This window comes from Pezoporus wallicus, unplaced genomic scaffold (assembly GCF_028554395.1).
Source record: "Pezoporus wallicus isolate ANWC-B61680 ecotype Strahan unplaced genomic scaffold, APGP_CSIRO_Pwel_v1 contig_14488, whole genome shotgun sequence".
Classification (NCBI taxonomy): domain Eukaryota; kingdom Metazoa; phylum Chordata; class Aves; order Psittaciformes; family Psittacidae; genus Pezoporus; species Pezoporus wallicus.
The window spans coordinates 19,222-33,813 of record NW_026638177.1 but is presented as its reverse complement, the minus strand read 5'-3'; the positions used below and the strand labels follow the sequence as shown (position 1 = coordinate 33,813).

The 14,592-nt window shown below is 39.2% G+C and overlaps 1 protein-coding gene across 2 annotated transcripts; it reads right to left on the bottom strand.

Moving 5' to 3' along the window:
* Positions 1-9,710: 9,710 nt before the first annotated feature.
* Positions 9,711-11,616, bottom strand: LOC130599346 (protein C18orf25 homolog). 2 transcript variants are annotated; one of them, XM_057409732.1, is made up of 2 exons: positions 11,064-11,616; positions 9,711-10,967 (listed from the first exon to the last, which is right to left on the bottom strand). In XM_057409732.1, exons 1-2 carry the CDS (start codon positions 11,308-11,310, stop codon positions 10,576-10,578), a joined length of 639 nt encoding a protein of 212 aa, XP_057265715.1. In that variant the 5' UTR covers positions 11,311-11,616; the 3' UTR covers positions 9,711-10,575. The 2 variants fall into 2 exon arrangements, with proteins under 2 accessions (XP_057265715.1, XP_057265714.1); XM_057409731.1 differs by having other exon boundaries at positions 9,711-11,612.
* Between the last annotated feature and the right edge of the window lie 2,976 nt (positions 11,617-14,592).

The following is a 14,592-nucleotide window of genomic DNA, read 5'->3' as shown; positions in this document are numbered from 1 at the left end:
ACACACTAATGAGGCAGACTCCCCTTAAACTCAGCTGAAGGATTCTCTGACCAAAACCTGCAGAATAAATTCAATTTCTAATGAGAGTTGAAATGCTAGCCCCACTGAAATTAGTAGAAATTTTCTACTGGTTTAATGGAGCTAGGATTGAATTTCTTAATATTTCTTGAAATATTTTCTTTTTTAATAAAAAATATTTACAGTATGTGGATACAGGAAGAGACAAAATATATAAACAAGTCAGTGATAATAAATATATTTCAATTTGTAAAATAACTGCCAAACCTAATCCCGTTTCATTGAAGTGAAGATTGGACCTCTAGTCTTAACTCTAGCAGCTCAGATAAAATAACATAACAATCCAGCAAAACCACTAAAAGACTCTGTGGACTTAAAAGGAGATGCATATTTCTGACCAAATTATTTTGTCCTAATACTGTTAAAAATAACACTGAAGAAGAGTATATCTTAAAGTTTTAAGAATTTTTTCCTTCCCTCCCACCATCTTTTTCTTTCTTTTTTTCAATAGAAACACCAAATAAAGTTTAACTGCCTTTATTTGAATGTGTTGTGTGCTACCGTTACCGTTACCTTCCCCTTCCCCCTCCCCAACCCCCAATAAAACCTGAAAATTCAAATGTTTTATCAGAAGCATGAGAAGCAAAACCCCCAAACACTCAGATAAAACAATGTGTGAAGGGTGGGATTTCTTGCAGACCCCATTTGAGGGAGGGAAGCAGCACAAATCCCCGAGGAAGAACTTGCAGCCTAAGCCTGCAAAAACACTGCACACTAAAGCCTCTGGAACTGCCAAGGACTCCTACATATTGTCCAATTCTAGGAGCATATCCTTTAATTTTTCATTTAGTGAATTGCCAATTTGTATTTATTGATATTTGAAGACATTTCTTTTGCATTTGCAAAAAAAAAAAAAAAGCTAACAAAGTAGCTGTGCTTTACCTGCTACTAAATACTGACTCCACAGTTATATGGGTGTTCAATCACCCCATGCAGAAACCGCTGCTGCATGGAAAACATAATTCAATATTAAAAATGGCAATATATATATGAACTTGGATAGGCCAGTTGGGTTTAAACTGACACCATCTTCCAGCCTGCACCAGATGATCTGACTTGACATTTACTTCTTCAAGTGATGCAGAGAGTTGACCAAAGTACAGGGGGGTTGTACAAGGGGGTTGTACAGAGGGGTTGTACAAGGGGGTTAGAGGAATTTGCTTGCTTAAACAAAAGTATTGTCTGTTGTAAATGCCTGCTAAGCAGAACAAAGGCACCTGGTCCTATTGATAAGGAAAAGCAGACACTTGGTCCTATTGATAAGCAGCTATTGATAAGGAAAAGCAGACGCCTGAATCTACTGATAAGGGGGAGAAGCAGATGGTTTATGGCTGGGATACCGACCAAACCCTAAGGCCATAGGTGAAGACTAAAAGGTAAAAAGTGCAAGAAGAGGAAGACTCATTTACTTCATATTGAAGACCCCTACCCACAGGAGGAAGAGTCATTTACTTCATCTTGAGACCCCTGCCCATGACCAAAGGGGGCAGTGCGCAGGTGCAGAGGACCTTCTGGCTCATTATAATACGAAGCGGGGATAGGACATGAATATGTATAGGCATGTTGTGCAACCTTATAAATATATATAACTTTAGAGAATAAATGTAGAGGGAAACAACACTGAGGCACGCATGACTTTGAGGAATTATCCCCGTGCATCTCAGCGCTGAATAAAAAGCATACCTACTTTACAACTTTAACGAGTTGTGGAGTCAATCCGCGCACCACAAGCAATAAGTAAAATCCTTTAAAGAAACCTTCTAGTTTCTTTACTCCACTCTTAAGTATAAAACCTAGGACAATTAGAGAAACTCTAAATTATCATCTGTGATTCTCCACATCTGTGGCAAAACTCCTACTGAATTCTTTTCTACTTGTTAAATTTGCTGGTATTGATGTAACTTGTTGAGATGTGAGCATACATTCAAAATGTAACTCTCATTTGGAAATTTGAAGTGTTTCCTTCTGATAACCAAAAAATAGTCTTAAATAAGGCTAGACTACTTTAATGAAATACAGAATGGATAATATTATAATTTATCTCAAAATTTCAGCTGAAGAAATTTTAACTCCCTGAAACTTTCTCGTCAAAGCCCTTTGAAAATAAGAGCTTATAACAGAAATCATGACAAACTTAACTGCAGCCATATAATATAACAAAAATATTTCCAGGAAAAAAAAAATAATCTGAAATTACATATTGGGAATCTGTTTTCTCAGAGATGCCAAAGGCTGTGGCCACACAGGTTTAAAATACATTCAGCACTAGGATTGGTATATGAAGGCTTGTTTCTTCAGTGCTCTGCATGTTTCAAATTCACATTACAAAGCAAGAAGAGAGATGCTCCTGTTTAATTGTGCAGCCTGCCAAACCCTTCATCCAGTAGGTCATACTACACCTGAATAATAGAAAGCTGGAGTTCCACCTTTGTTGTGTAAATCAACACACAATTTTCATTTCAAAGGAGGTGATTTATGACAGCTGAAGATCTGGCTTGAGTTTTGAGGCAAGTGAAAAGAGCAACCCAACAAAGTAATATTTACCATTCACAAAACTATTTCCAACCATTGGTCTTGAACAGGTGTTCTTAACACTAAGTAGCTTTTGTGGGGAAATTAAATTAAAATTATACATAATATGAACTATTCCCTCAGTCTTCTGGGTGTCTTGGAATAATTTTACCCTAGAAAGAGTACAGCTTTAAAGTCTGTATGCTCAGCTGTTATAATTCTCTGCTTGTTCTTTCACATTCACAGCTGCTTATAATTGAAAACAACAGTTAACAGTAATGGATTAAAATATTTGACAGTTTTTCATTTTTCCTGTAGTAATCAAATCCAAATTTTTATCTATTAATACACTGATTTTTTTATTTTATTTTTTTAGATTACCTAAACAAGGTATTGAAAGCTGGCAGAAATTTCACTGAATACATCCCTAACAAAATTATTATCCATTTATAAGATCTGCACATAAAGATGTTTCAGTCTGAGAGATAAGTAAGTTCAACCCATCTTCTCACAATTTGTTTTGAAATACCCAATTGCTCCATACATACTGTTTTATAAAAAAGGTTAAGGGCATGCTTACGGACATGCTGAGGTAAGTGACTCTTGCACATTAAAAGAAACCAGTCACTGCAAAAAGCTGCTTCTGCATGCATGGGAAGACTTGTAAAATTGTCATGCTTTAAAATATGCTGTTCTTATTATTGGCATAAAGGAGGGTTGGGGGGGGGGGGGGGTGTATATGTATATATATATAAATCTATAAACACCAGAAGGATCCAATTTTTTTTCAATATCAGCACATAATCTTCCCTAAAGGATCTTAAATTTTAAACATATGAGGACAAGTTTATTAAATTGCAATTGAACATAAAATAACTCATTTAACTTTTACCTGAAATGCTCAATTTCAGATGAGGAAGTTTTCTTACAAGTTCATATCAAAATCTTTGTATCAAAATCTGTAAAGAATTTATTCCAGTACTTAAAAAGTTATCTCCTGCATAGTCTTTCAAACAGTTACTCTGAAATTAAAACAGCTCTCTAACCTCATAGGGTTTTTTGTTTTGGTTTGGGGCTTTTTTTTGTTGTTGGTTTGTTTCAGGGTTTGTTTTTTTTTTTCCCAATGAAGGCATCACATACTTAAAAAAAAAAAGTATGTCTGGGCCAAGAATAATGTTAACACACCAGTGTTAGTATTATACTGATAACAAAAAACATTTCTTGAGTTCCTGTTACAGGTTTGACCCAATTTCTCATATAAATTGATGGAAAAACTCCCACTAACTTCAGGGAAGGGGGAGGGGAAAATAACACAAAAGAAAGAAACAAAGCCCAAAAAAACCCCAAACCACACCCCCTCCCCCCCCCCAAAAAAAACCAAACAAACAACACCCAGATGTATAGAACATACAGTGGTTACTTCCAACAGGAAGAAAAGGAATTACACTAAAATAATCGGGAAAAATGTGACTGTGGTTTAAATGGTAAAATAACAGAGCTAAGAGAGACCTACGGTGTTCTCTCAAATTATGTCTATGCAGAATTTTAGTTGACTTTATTAGAATTTTTATTTAATTTGCATTAGAAACTTTTAGCAAGTTGTAACTGATGATGAAGAAAGGCCTTAATGAAGTGACCAAAAAAAATCCCTGTTTGTAGTGATAACAGTAAGAATTAAAGAGATTTTTGATATATAGTTTAAATTAATCCTACTTTAAACATCACAGATTCAAGTCAGCCTATTCAGAACACCAATCAACATAAAAAAATAAAATAAAATCCACACAATAATAATATTATTTAAATGAAATTAGTACTCTGACATTCCCCATCACAAGTAAATAATGATTTCAGTGGCATTCAAACATAGTTCAGAACAAGCTCATGCTGTCTGATCCAGACCAGCAACTGTCTTGGGTTCATCTGTAGCAGTCATTTTTCTCCTTCTTAGTAGCTGTTGCAGTGCTGTGTTTTTGACTTTAGCCTGAGAACAATGCTGATAACACCTTTGTTTTTAGTTATTGCTAAGTAATGTTTACTCCAATCAAGGACTTCCCAGTCTCTCATGCTCTTCCAGGGAGGAGTGGCATGGGAAGCCAGGAGGAAACAAGAGACAAGACACCTGCGTGGTTCTGAGTTACTGGCTGGGCTTAAACCATGACAGCAACCCATCCCTTCAGACCACCACAGTTTTTACTAATCCGACTCTCAAGCCTTTAAATTCCTGTGCCAAGGCTCAATCCATCCACCAACAGCTGCTTATTTTAGGACTGACATGACTATTTTTATGCCTTGTGTGCACAGCTCATGCAAGCACATGTAGTTGGGTGTGATTCATCTCACTTCAGCCAAAAGTTATCTATCCTAAACTGTTTGTAAGGGAGGTTTAGACAAATAACGGAAAAAAAAAAACCACTGCCAGAGGTATCCTCTCTAGGTGCTTCCCATTGACTCAGAAGGATATTCACAGAACAGCAAACTAGACACCTAAAATTAGAGATGACTTCCACCCATACTGAACACATATATGTGTCCATATTTGCACACACAATATAAGACAGCTAGTTCCATAAATATGCCACGTGTGACACAGCAATGACATTAATAAAAACTCTGGACAGAAAATGAACTACTAAGTGGGAGACAAAAATCAGTTGTGCACATTTGTTATATATAGTTAAGGGTGAGTTTATTTATTACTTCTGCCTAAAAAGGAAGAAGAAAAAACTAATGCGTGACATGTTCAAGCAGCAAAACTTGGGAGTAAACAAATAAGTAAATGTCTGTATCTAGTAAAGGTCTGTATCTAGTCTGGTTCTCTAGGGTACTTTACATCTTTAAATATAAAGCTTATTTCCTTATATAAATGCTTTAACACACAAAAAGAGCATTTGGATGAATACTCTGAATGCTCCTATTGTAGCAAACAGCTCTACTGATTTTGGGGTAGCTAATCAAGGATTTTAAGTTATGTTTTCCCAAGTTTGGTGATGAAAGCTTAGTGTGGTTGTTCCCCCCCCTTAAAGGTATGTGTGTGTTGGCACATGTATGTGGGTATACTGGGGGAGAGGGTTAACTACATATATAGTCTCTATAAAGTAAAGAAAACAATACCATGGTAATAAAACCCAAAAGAGAAAAACAAAACAAATACAGATAAAAGCAAACCTTGTTTTTATCATAACCTGAAGTAATATCAGGATTGCAAAGATAATTTTTTTTAAGTTTATGATTGATTCAGATCAGGCTCTGCAATATTCCCATGCTCTGGAAAGATAGGTGAAAAATTATTATTAAAAGTCACTGGAAACTCTAGCATAGCATCGTCATTTTGATAGCCCACATAAGAATTAAATGTCTGCTGTGGAAGTACTTGGCTATCAGACGTCTGTATGAAAGACCCTGACTGTGGCAGGGGGGCTTTTTTGGTCAATTAGTTGAATTTTAGGCTCCCTGGGCTCCAGTTGTTGCTTGCTTTCTTCATTTGCATGAGCCACCGGCTGTGCAGCATTTCTAGCACTAATTCTAGGCAAGGCAGAAAACAGGATATAGTTGGAAGGAAATTGTTCTCCTTCCTTCTATCCATCAAAAAAAGACAGTTAAAATGACCAGCTCTGGGATTATCAGGAAGAACTTCAGCAGCAAGAAGAGAAGGAAATCCTCATTATATTACTCTGCATATCAATAAGAAAAGGCAGCGGTGTCTATGTTTTTAAGTTTAGAGTTCACTCAGGAATCCTCTAGGAAGCAATAAAAACACAAGAAAAAGAGGCTTTATACCTATTTGAGGAGCAATAAACAATATATGCATGCTGTCCAAACACACAAATTTTACCTATAGCAATTCTGAAACAAGACAAGCACCACATTAAACTACGCAAAGCAACTGCAGAACCTGACAATTTAATATATAAATGTGAAACCTGTGGGAACCTCTAGCTTAAGAATAATAGAAACTATCTTGAGAATGAGAAAAATCATTGCACATCCTAAGCAAACATTTACTAATAAAAACCATAAGGCACTAAATCTTTATTGGGATCTCACTATGTACATGAAATTACAGAATTAAACAATACATTCTTCGTAGGAGCTATTTAAATGAGGTATACATATACCTCAGTAACAGCTAAACAAAGCACAGGATTATACTCTTATTTCTGAGAAGTAGCAATGCTGCCTGTCAGGGGCTAAAACCATTGTATTAAAACCCCTTACTTTTTAAGTCTTCTCTCTCATCTGTTTACTTATGAGACAGGCTAAAAATTCAGCATTCAGGTCCTCTGCTCAAAAATAAATTACTTTACAGCAACTAATTTATATCCAGTGGCATTTTAACTAAAATTAATTAAGTAAAATTGTACCTTTTTTCCTACAATGCGATTCCTTTTGTATATTCAATCTATTTTCCTCCCTGGAAAAAAAAAAAAATCTTCTGTTCATATACTCCTAGTGCTGAACATCCAATGATTCTGCTTATTTGTCTTTATTCAGGGATCTTATCCTAAGATCAAGTAACTTAAATGTCAGTCTTTCTGATTTCCACAGGCTTACAGTCAGACACCTTTAAGTAATAACTGTGAGGTGATGAGGCACTGGAACAGGCTGCCCAAGGAAGAGGTGAATGCTCCATCCCTAGCAGTGTTCAAGGCCAGGTTGGATGGAGCCTTTGGTGACATGGCTTAGTACGAGGTGTCCCTGCCCATGGCAGGGGGGTTAGAACTAGATGATATTAAGGTCCATTCCAACCCTAATTATTCCATGATTATATAATAATGAGTAAGCTTTAATTGCAATTTAAATAAAAACTATTGATGATGATAGCTATCTAAGCTTTCAAAGTTAAGAATGAACTAGCATGTTCAAAGTTGACCAAATTTTGTAAACTGAAGAAACTGTGTATTGAAATATATGTTACCTTGCAATACTATTTTTAAAAGGCATCATTCATAGCATATTTACAATTTACAGTAGCAGCAAATCAGTGCTTCAAATGTTTCCCTTACAGTTCTTAAAACAATCTTTATTGGTGGCCTTCAGGGTTAAAAAGAAAATCAAGCCTAAAAATGCTAGCATTTACCTAATTTGTCTCTTTATCTGTAAACTCACAGCTCAATAGTTTTGGAAGCTATGTCAAGTTAAAGGGTGAAGAAATTTGCAAAGGGATCATGTCCTGGGTTCAGCTGCAGCAGTCATTTTTCTCCTTCGTAGTAGCTGGTGCAGTGCTGTGTTTTTGACTTTAGCCTGAGAACAACACTGATAACACATCGATGTTTTAGTTGTTGCACAGTAGTGTGTACCCCGATCAAGGACTTTTCAGTCTCATGCTCTGCCAGTGAGGAGAGGCACAAGAAGCCAGGAGGAAGCGAAGACAGGACACCTGACCCAGACTAGCCAAAGGGGTATTCCACATCACAACATGTCATGCCCAGTATATAAACTGGGGTGAGTCACCTGCAAGGCCCAGTTCGCTGCTCGGGTCAGGCTAGGTATCTGTCAGCAGGTGGTGAGTGATTGTATTGTGCATCATACATGTTTATTGGTTTTCTTTTCCTTTTCCTCTTTTAGTTTTATATTCTCTCCCCTTGTTATTTCCCTTTTAAATATTATTATTAGTGGTAGTAGCAATAGTTTTGTATGGTACCTTACTTATTGGGCTGTTCTTATCTCAACCTGTGGGGTTTACATAGTTTCAGTTCTCCCCCCCATCCCTCTGGGAGTGGGGGCAGGGAAGAAGGGGGGGAGTGAGTGAGCGGCTGTGTGGTTCTGAGTTATCAGCTGGGCTTAAACCACAACAGTCTTCTTGCTTTCTGGTACCCTGTATTATTTTCTAACAAAGTGTTCATTCCCTAAATTTTGAGGATATTCATAGTGTAATGCTAAGTGCTCTATGCTCTAAAATGGCTTTCTAGTAATAAAAAAAAAAAAAAAGTTAAGCACTTTGCGAGTTCCAAGAAGAGGGATCGCAGATGGCATGTGAATCTACCACTGTGACAGATAGCTGGGAGTCTTACTCAGATTCGCAGCTCCACTACATCTGTTAAGACCACAACATTTCATTAACCCACTAGTAGCACAGGATGCATTTTTGGCCAGCCTTGTCCTTATCTCTATGAAGATTATTTTTTACTTGTAGACTGTTTCCCACAAACCACAGTCATTTTTACTTAAAGGAAAAAGACAATGTGGCAGGTACATATTACCCCTAATTCCAAAAGGACAGCTCAAAAGTTTTAATGTTTTAAATGCAGTTTAGTATCAAGCAGATGATATGCGCTATGTAATAGGAATAAAAGTAATTTTTCCTCAGGATGTTTTTTTCACTCCCACATCACAGGTAAAATTGGGCCTTGGTGTAATCATCACTAAATAAGTTCTTTTCTACGCTGCAATGGGACCTTTTCACTGCAAGCATCTCACTGTTAAGACCAAGAGCTCAAACACAGAAAAGCCTAGTGATACAGAAAATGCACCCCAGAGTGGCTTCAGATCCCTAGAATGGAAGTCAGAAATCTAAGATCTGAAAATACCATGTGGTGCCTTTCTGGGTCACAAGGTATTCCATGACTTAAAGAATATAACCTGGGGGATTTATTGGGTGGTTTGGGTTTTTTGAGGTCTGAGGAACCTGTCCCAGAACTCAGTAAGTCTTCTTTGACAGGCTTTAAATCAGGCTTTAATTGCCCAGCAAAGTGTAAATATAGTAAATGGAAAGGCACAAAACTACAAAAGCTAGAACTTTGACTAACTACTAAATTGGTAAAAAAAAAAATAATAATAAATGTAGATCTCTATTAAAAGTTTACTACACAAAAATTACAGCAGGACTACGTTTTTCCCAGACTTACTAATAATACACATTAACTTCTTTTCTAGCAATGTGGGGAAAATGCCACTTCTCATGGTCCCAGAATTATTCACCATAATGAAGTCAGTTAAAAGTTATTTGTAAAATCTACTGCAAATATTTTAAATAATTCATCCAGCAAAAAGTTCAGCAACTTAAGACTAATTATTGCAGTTTTCCTTTAAATGTTCTTGCCCTGTGTAAGCTGATATCTCAAAAAAAAACCCACAACCTTCTAGCACAAAAGGCAGAAAGCCACGTAACCCAGTAAAAATTGGCAAACCAAAAAGTTTGGTTTTATGTGACTTTATTTTTGATTGCCATGTAATAATATGCTGAAAGAATAATTCACACAAAATTCTGCCCATGACACTTGAGCTAATGAAATAACAAAGACTCAGCAGAAAAAAACCTTGAATTCATCTTTCTTTTGCTAATAAAATCATGAGAAGGCCTCTATAATTTGCTGCCTCCAATCTTAACATGGATGTGTCAGAAAATTAAAAGTATAGAAACAATAGATCCTTATGATATAGGAAAATGGTAACAGCTTTGTCTAAGATGCTGAAAATTTAGGGGTGGATATAGCTTGGGCACCTGTGTAAACAAATTCATATTTATGTCCTAAAATAGGTGACCAGCTGCAATCTGCAAGAACTTACAAGGCTAAGTAGCTTTGTCATGCACTGAAATGTATAGCTGAAAGCACATGGCAAGTGCAATAATCAACAGGGCCTTACTGTGACACAAGAGGTATGCCATGTTATTTCTAACACAGCTGCTGAGCTGTTGTCTTAATGTATTAAAGCAAAGCTTGCCGCTTATCTTAAGAATGTATTTACTAGATTATCACCGTCTAATGGGATTTGACAGTACTGATAGGATTTCATAGAACCTTACAAAGGAAAAGATCTGAAAATTCCAGAATTCAAAGATAGCCCTTCCTCCAATTTACCATTTCTAAGCTTTGTTGGTGTGAAAAAGTGCACTGAAATCTCAGAACAGATTTTAAAATTTGCCCATGTCTTGTTAATATACTGCAGTCTTCACATTTACAGAGATGCAGTTCTGTTCTTTCTCAAGTGTCACTCATCTAATTTAGCACGACAACCGAGAAACAACATCTGATGTGTTACAGTTCAGTTTAAAAAACATCCTCTACCTGGTATCTCTGCAGTGATTGTCTTGCTGCTCCCTGAAACTTCATCATCATCTGATGAGCTCGAGTCACACGTCAGGTCACTATCACTGGTACTGCTGTCCTGCAGCAGGTTGTACTTCCTGCGAGCAGCTGCCTCCCGTTTCTGTCTTAAGAGCCGGATTCTTTCTTTGTGCTTTTTGCTTCGATGACCTTTTACCTTGGTAACTCGACCATTCTGCTTATCAGTAGACTGTCGGTTTTTCTTGGCAACCCTTGTTGAAGTTTCACTTTCGGACCTGGATCGCCTGGATTTCCTCCCAACTGCAGCCCCGGACACCACAGAAGAGTCTCCCTCTACAGCAGCTTCAGCCTGACAATGCTCATTCTCTTCTGTGGAAGACAACGTATCTGAGTCGGCCAAATGCCCGCTGGAAGAAGGAGAAAGCATGCAGTGATTAGAAGAGTCACTCTCGTAAACTTGACCACCTGTTGGCTTATGGCTCTCCATAAATGCTAGCTGAGACTCCAAGGAGTCTCGCCTCAGTTCCATCAGTAAGCAAGGCATCGAAGAGAGCACCCCAGAGCCTGCTGCAGTGGGCATGTTGTCTTTCCGAGTTTGTGTCTTGAGTTCTATAGGTCTGTCTTCATCAGGAGCGGTCTCCTGCTTTTCAGAAGTCTTTGGTGGAACTTCTGAATCAAGTTGTTCTGCTTTTCCCACTGCTTCCATCTTCATTTCAGAACACCACGGTCTTCCTGGTCTCAAAGCATGGAGCACACTCTCTGAAAGACTGGGTGAATTAGATACGAACTTCAGCAGTACAGCAGCCTGCACAAGAACAGTAAGAATAATTTACCCAAATAACTCACTCAATCCTGGTCTTCACAGAATTACCTAAACAACTCAAAGCTTTCAATGACAGACAGTATGGTTCAGTATCTTAATGAACCCTGGCGGTGTTCAAGGCCAGGTTGGATAGAGCCTTGGGTGACAGGGTGTAGTGGGAGGTGTCCCTGCCCATGGCAGGGGGGGTGGAACTAGATGATCTTAAGGTCCTTTCCAACCCTAACTATTCTATGATTCTAATGGTTTTCCTCATTTACTTTTTCCTAGTGAACTCACCCTATTACATAGAATCATACAATGGTTTGGGTTGGAAAGGACCTTAAGATCATCTAGTTCCAAGTCCCCTGACGTGGGCAGGGATGCCTCCCACTAGATCAGGTTGCTCAAGGTCCTGTCCAATCTGGCCTTGAACACTTCCAGGAGCATTTGCTGCTTCTTCAGGCAACCTGTTCCAGTGCCTCACCACTCACTGACATACAAATCTACCTAAGGCACATTTCTGGGAGTGGAGCTGGCTCTTTATCAGATTATTCATAAATCAGGACTGATAGCAACCCTAAAGAATAGGACCCTTCACAACCCACATGGTAAGAGAACTGTGGTGTGAAACAAAAGAAGAAAGGATTAAACTAATGCTGTGTTTCAGAGGTTTTGCATAAACAAAAAAAGGTTAAACATAGGCTGTTCCGAGTGCTCAACAGGATGCATAGACAAGTTATCCATAACTGAATAAAATTTACAAGTATATGTGTTAAGACAAAGGTTTGCAGAATATCCTTTGCAATAAGAACAGCAATATTTTTTCACCATAAATAAGAAGCAAGACCTGACAATTAAATACAGGCTTTCGCATCGTAATTCTTAATGCACATATTCTGCCTCTTTCAAATGAAAGGCAACTACCAACTATGGGATAGTTCATAAGCCTGCACACAGGCTTCTAGAAACATTCACCAGCTGCACTGTAATAACACACACACACACACACACAAAATCATCACAGTCCTCAAAAATGAATTCATTATCATACAGATAAAAGGACACAGAGATGGCTGCACTTAGCCTTCTACAAAACAGAAAAAAACTCTTTTTTTCTGACAGAGAAAGCATTTTTCTTAAATGTGCAACAATTTAAAGTCTACAACTGTCGTTAAAAATTATAGGGGGCATATTTTTGTTACCGTCTGTTCCTAATAATTAAAGTGACTCACGCAGACTTTTCATTATTCTTTCAACATAACCAGTGGTACAAAATAATACTAGGGCAGTCATAGAATCATAGAATCATAGAATAGTTAGGGTTGGAAAGGAACTTAAGATCATCCAGTTCCAAACCCCCTGCCACAGGCAAGGACACCTCACACTAACCCATGTCACCCAAGGCTCCGTCCAACCTGGCCTTGAACACTGCCAGAGATGGAGCATTCCGCTTCCTTGGCCAACCCATTCCAGTGCCTCACCACCCTCACAGGAAAGAACTTCCTTCTTATCTCCAACCTAAACTTCCCCTGTTTAAGTTTTAACCCGTTACCCCTTGTCCTGTCACTACAGTCTCTAATGAAGAGTCCCTCTCCAGCATCCCTATAGGCCCCCTTCAGATACTGGAAGGCTGCTATGAGGTCTCCACGCAGCCTTCTCTTCTCCAGGCTGAACAGCTCCAACTTCCTCAGCCTGTCTTCATACGGGAGGTGCTCCAGTCCCCTGATCATCCTCGTGGCCCTCCTCTGGACGTGTTCCAACAGTTCCATGTCCTTTTTAAGGACACCAGAACTGCACTCAATACTCCAAATGAGGTCTCACAAGAGCAGAGTAGAGGGGCAGGATCACCTCCTTTCACCTGCTGGTCACGCTCCTCTTGATGCAGCCCAGGATATGGTTGGCTTTCTGGGCTGCAAGAGCACACTGCCGGCTCATGTTCATTTTCTCATCAACCAACACCCCCAAGTCCTTCTCCACAGGGCTACTGTGAATTGCTTCTCCGCCCAACATGTTGCTGTGCCTGGGATTGCTCTGACACAGGTGTAGGACCTTGCACTTGGCATGGTTAAACTTCATGAGGTTGGCATTGATCCACCTCACAAGCATGTCAAGATTCCTCTGGATGGCATTCCTTCCCTCCAGGGTATCAACTGAACCACACAGCTTGGTGTCATCAGCAAACCTGCTGAGGGTGCACTCAATCCCACTGTCCATGTCACCGACAAAGATGTTGAACAAGACCGGTCCCAACACCAGTCCCTGAGGGACACCACTCGTTACTGGTCTCCAGCTGGACATTGAGCCATTGACCACAGCTCTTTGTGTGCGGCCATCCAGCCAGTTCTTTATCCATTGAGTGGTCCATCCATCAAATTGATGTCGCTCCAATTTAGAGACAAGGATGTCGTGTGGGACAGTGTCAAAGCTTTGCACAAGTCCAGGTAGATGACATCAGCTGCTCTACCCCTGTCCATCAGTTCTGTAGCCCCATCCTAGAAGGCCACGAAATTGGTCAGGCAGGATTTCCCCTTAGTGAAGCCATGCTGGCTGTCACCAAGCACCTTGTTGATTTTCATGTGCCTTAGCATGCCTTCCCGGAGAATCTGCTCCAAGATTTTGCCAGGCACAGAGGTGAGACTGACTGGTCTGTAATTCCCCAAGTCATCCATTTTCCCTTTCTTGAAAATGGGGGTTATATTTCCCTTTTTCCAGTCATCGGGAACTTCACCTGACTGCCACCATTTTTCAAATATGATTGCCAGCGGCTTCGCAACTTCATTTGCCAGCTCCTTCAGGACCCACGGATGGATCTCATCAGGACCCATGGACTTGTGCACCTTCAGATTTTTAAGATGGTCTCGAAACAGATCCTCTCCTACAGTGGGCGCAAGGTCTTCATTCTCACAGTCCCTGCATCTGACTTCCAAGACTTGGGTGGTGCAGTCAGAGCCTTTGGCAGTGAAGACCGAAGCAAAGAAGTCATTCAGAACCTCAGCCTTCTCCAAATCCTGTGTAGCCAGTTCTCCTGAGAGCTTTCTGAGGGGGCCTACATTCTCCCTAGTCTGTTTTTTATTTGCTATGTACCTGTAGAATCCCTTCCTGTTATCTTTAATACCTCTAGCTAAGTTTAATTCTAACTGACCCTTAGCTTTCCTAACCTGGTCCCTAGCTTCTCGGACAACATCCCTGTAC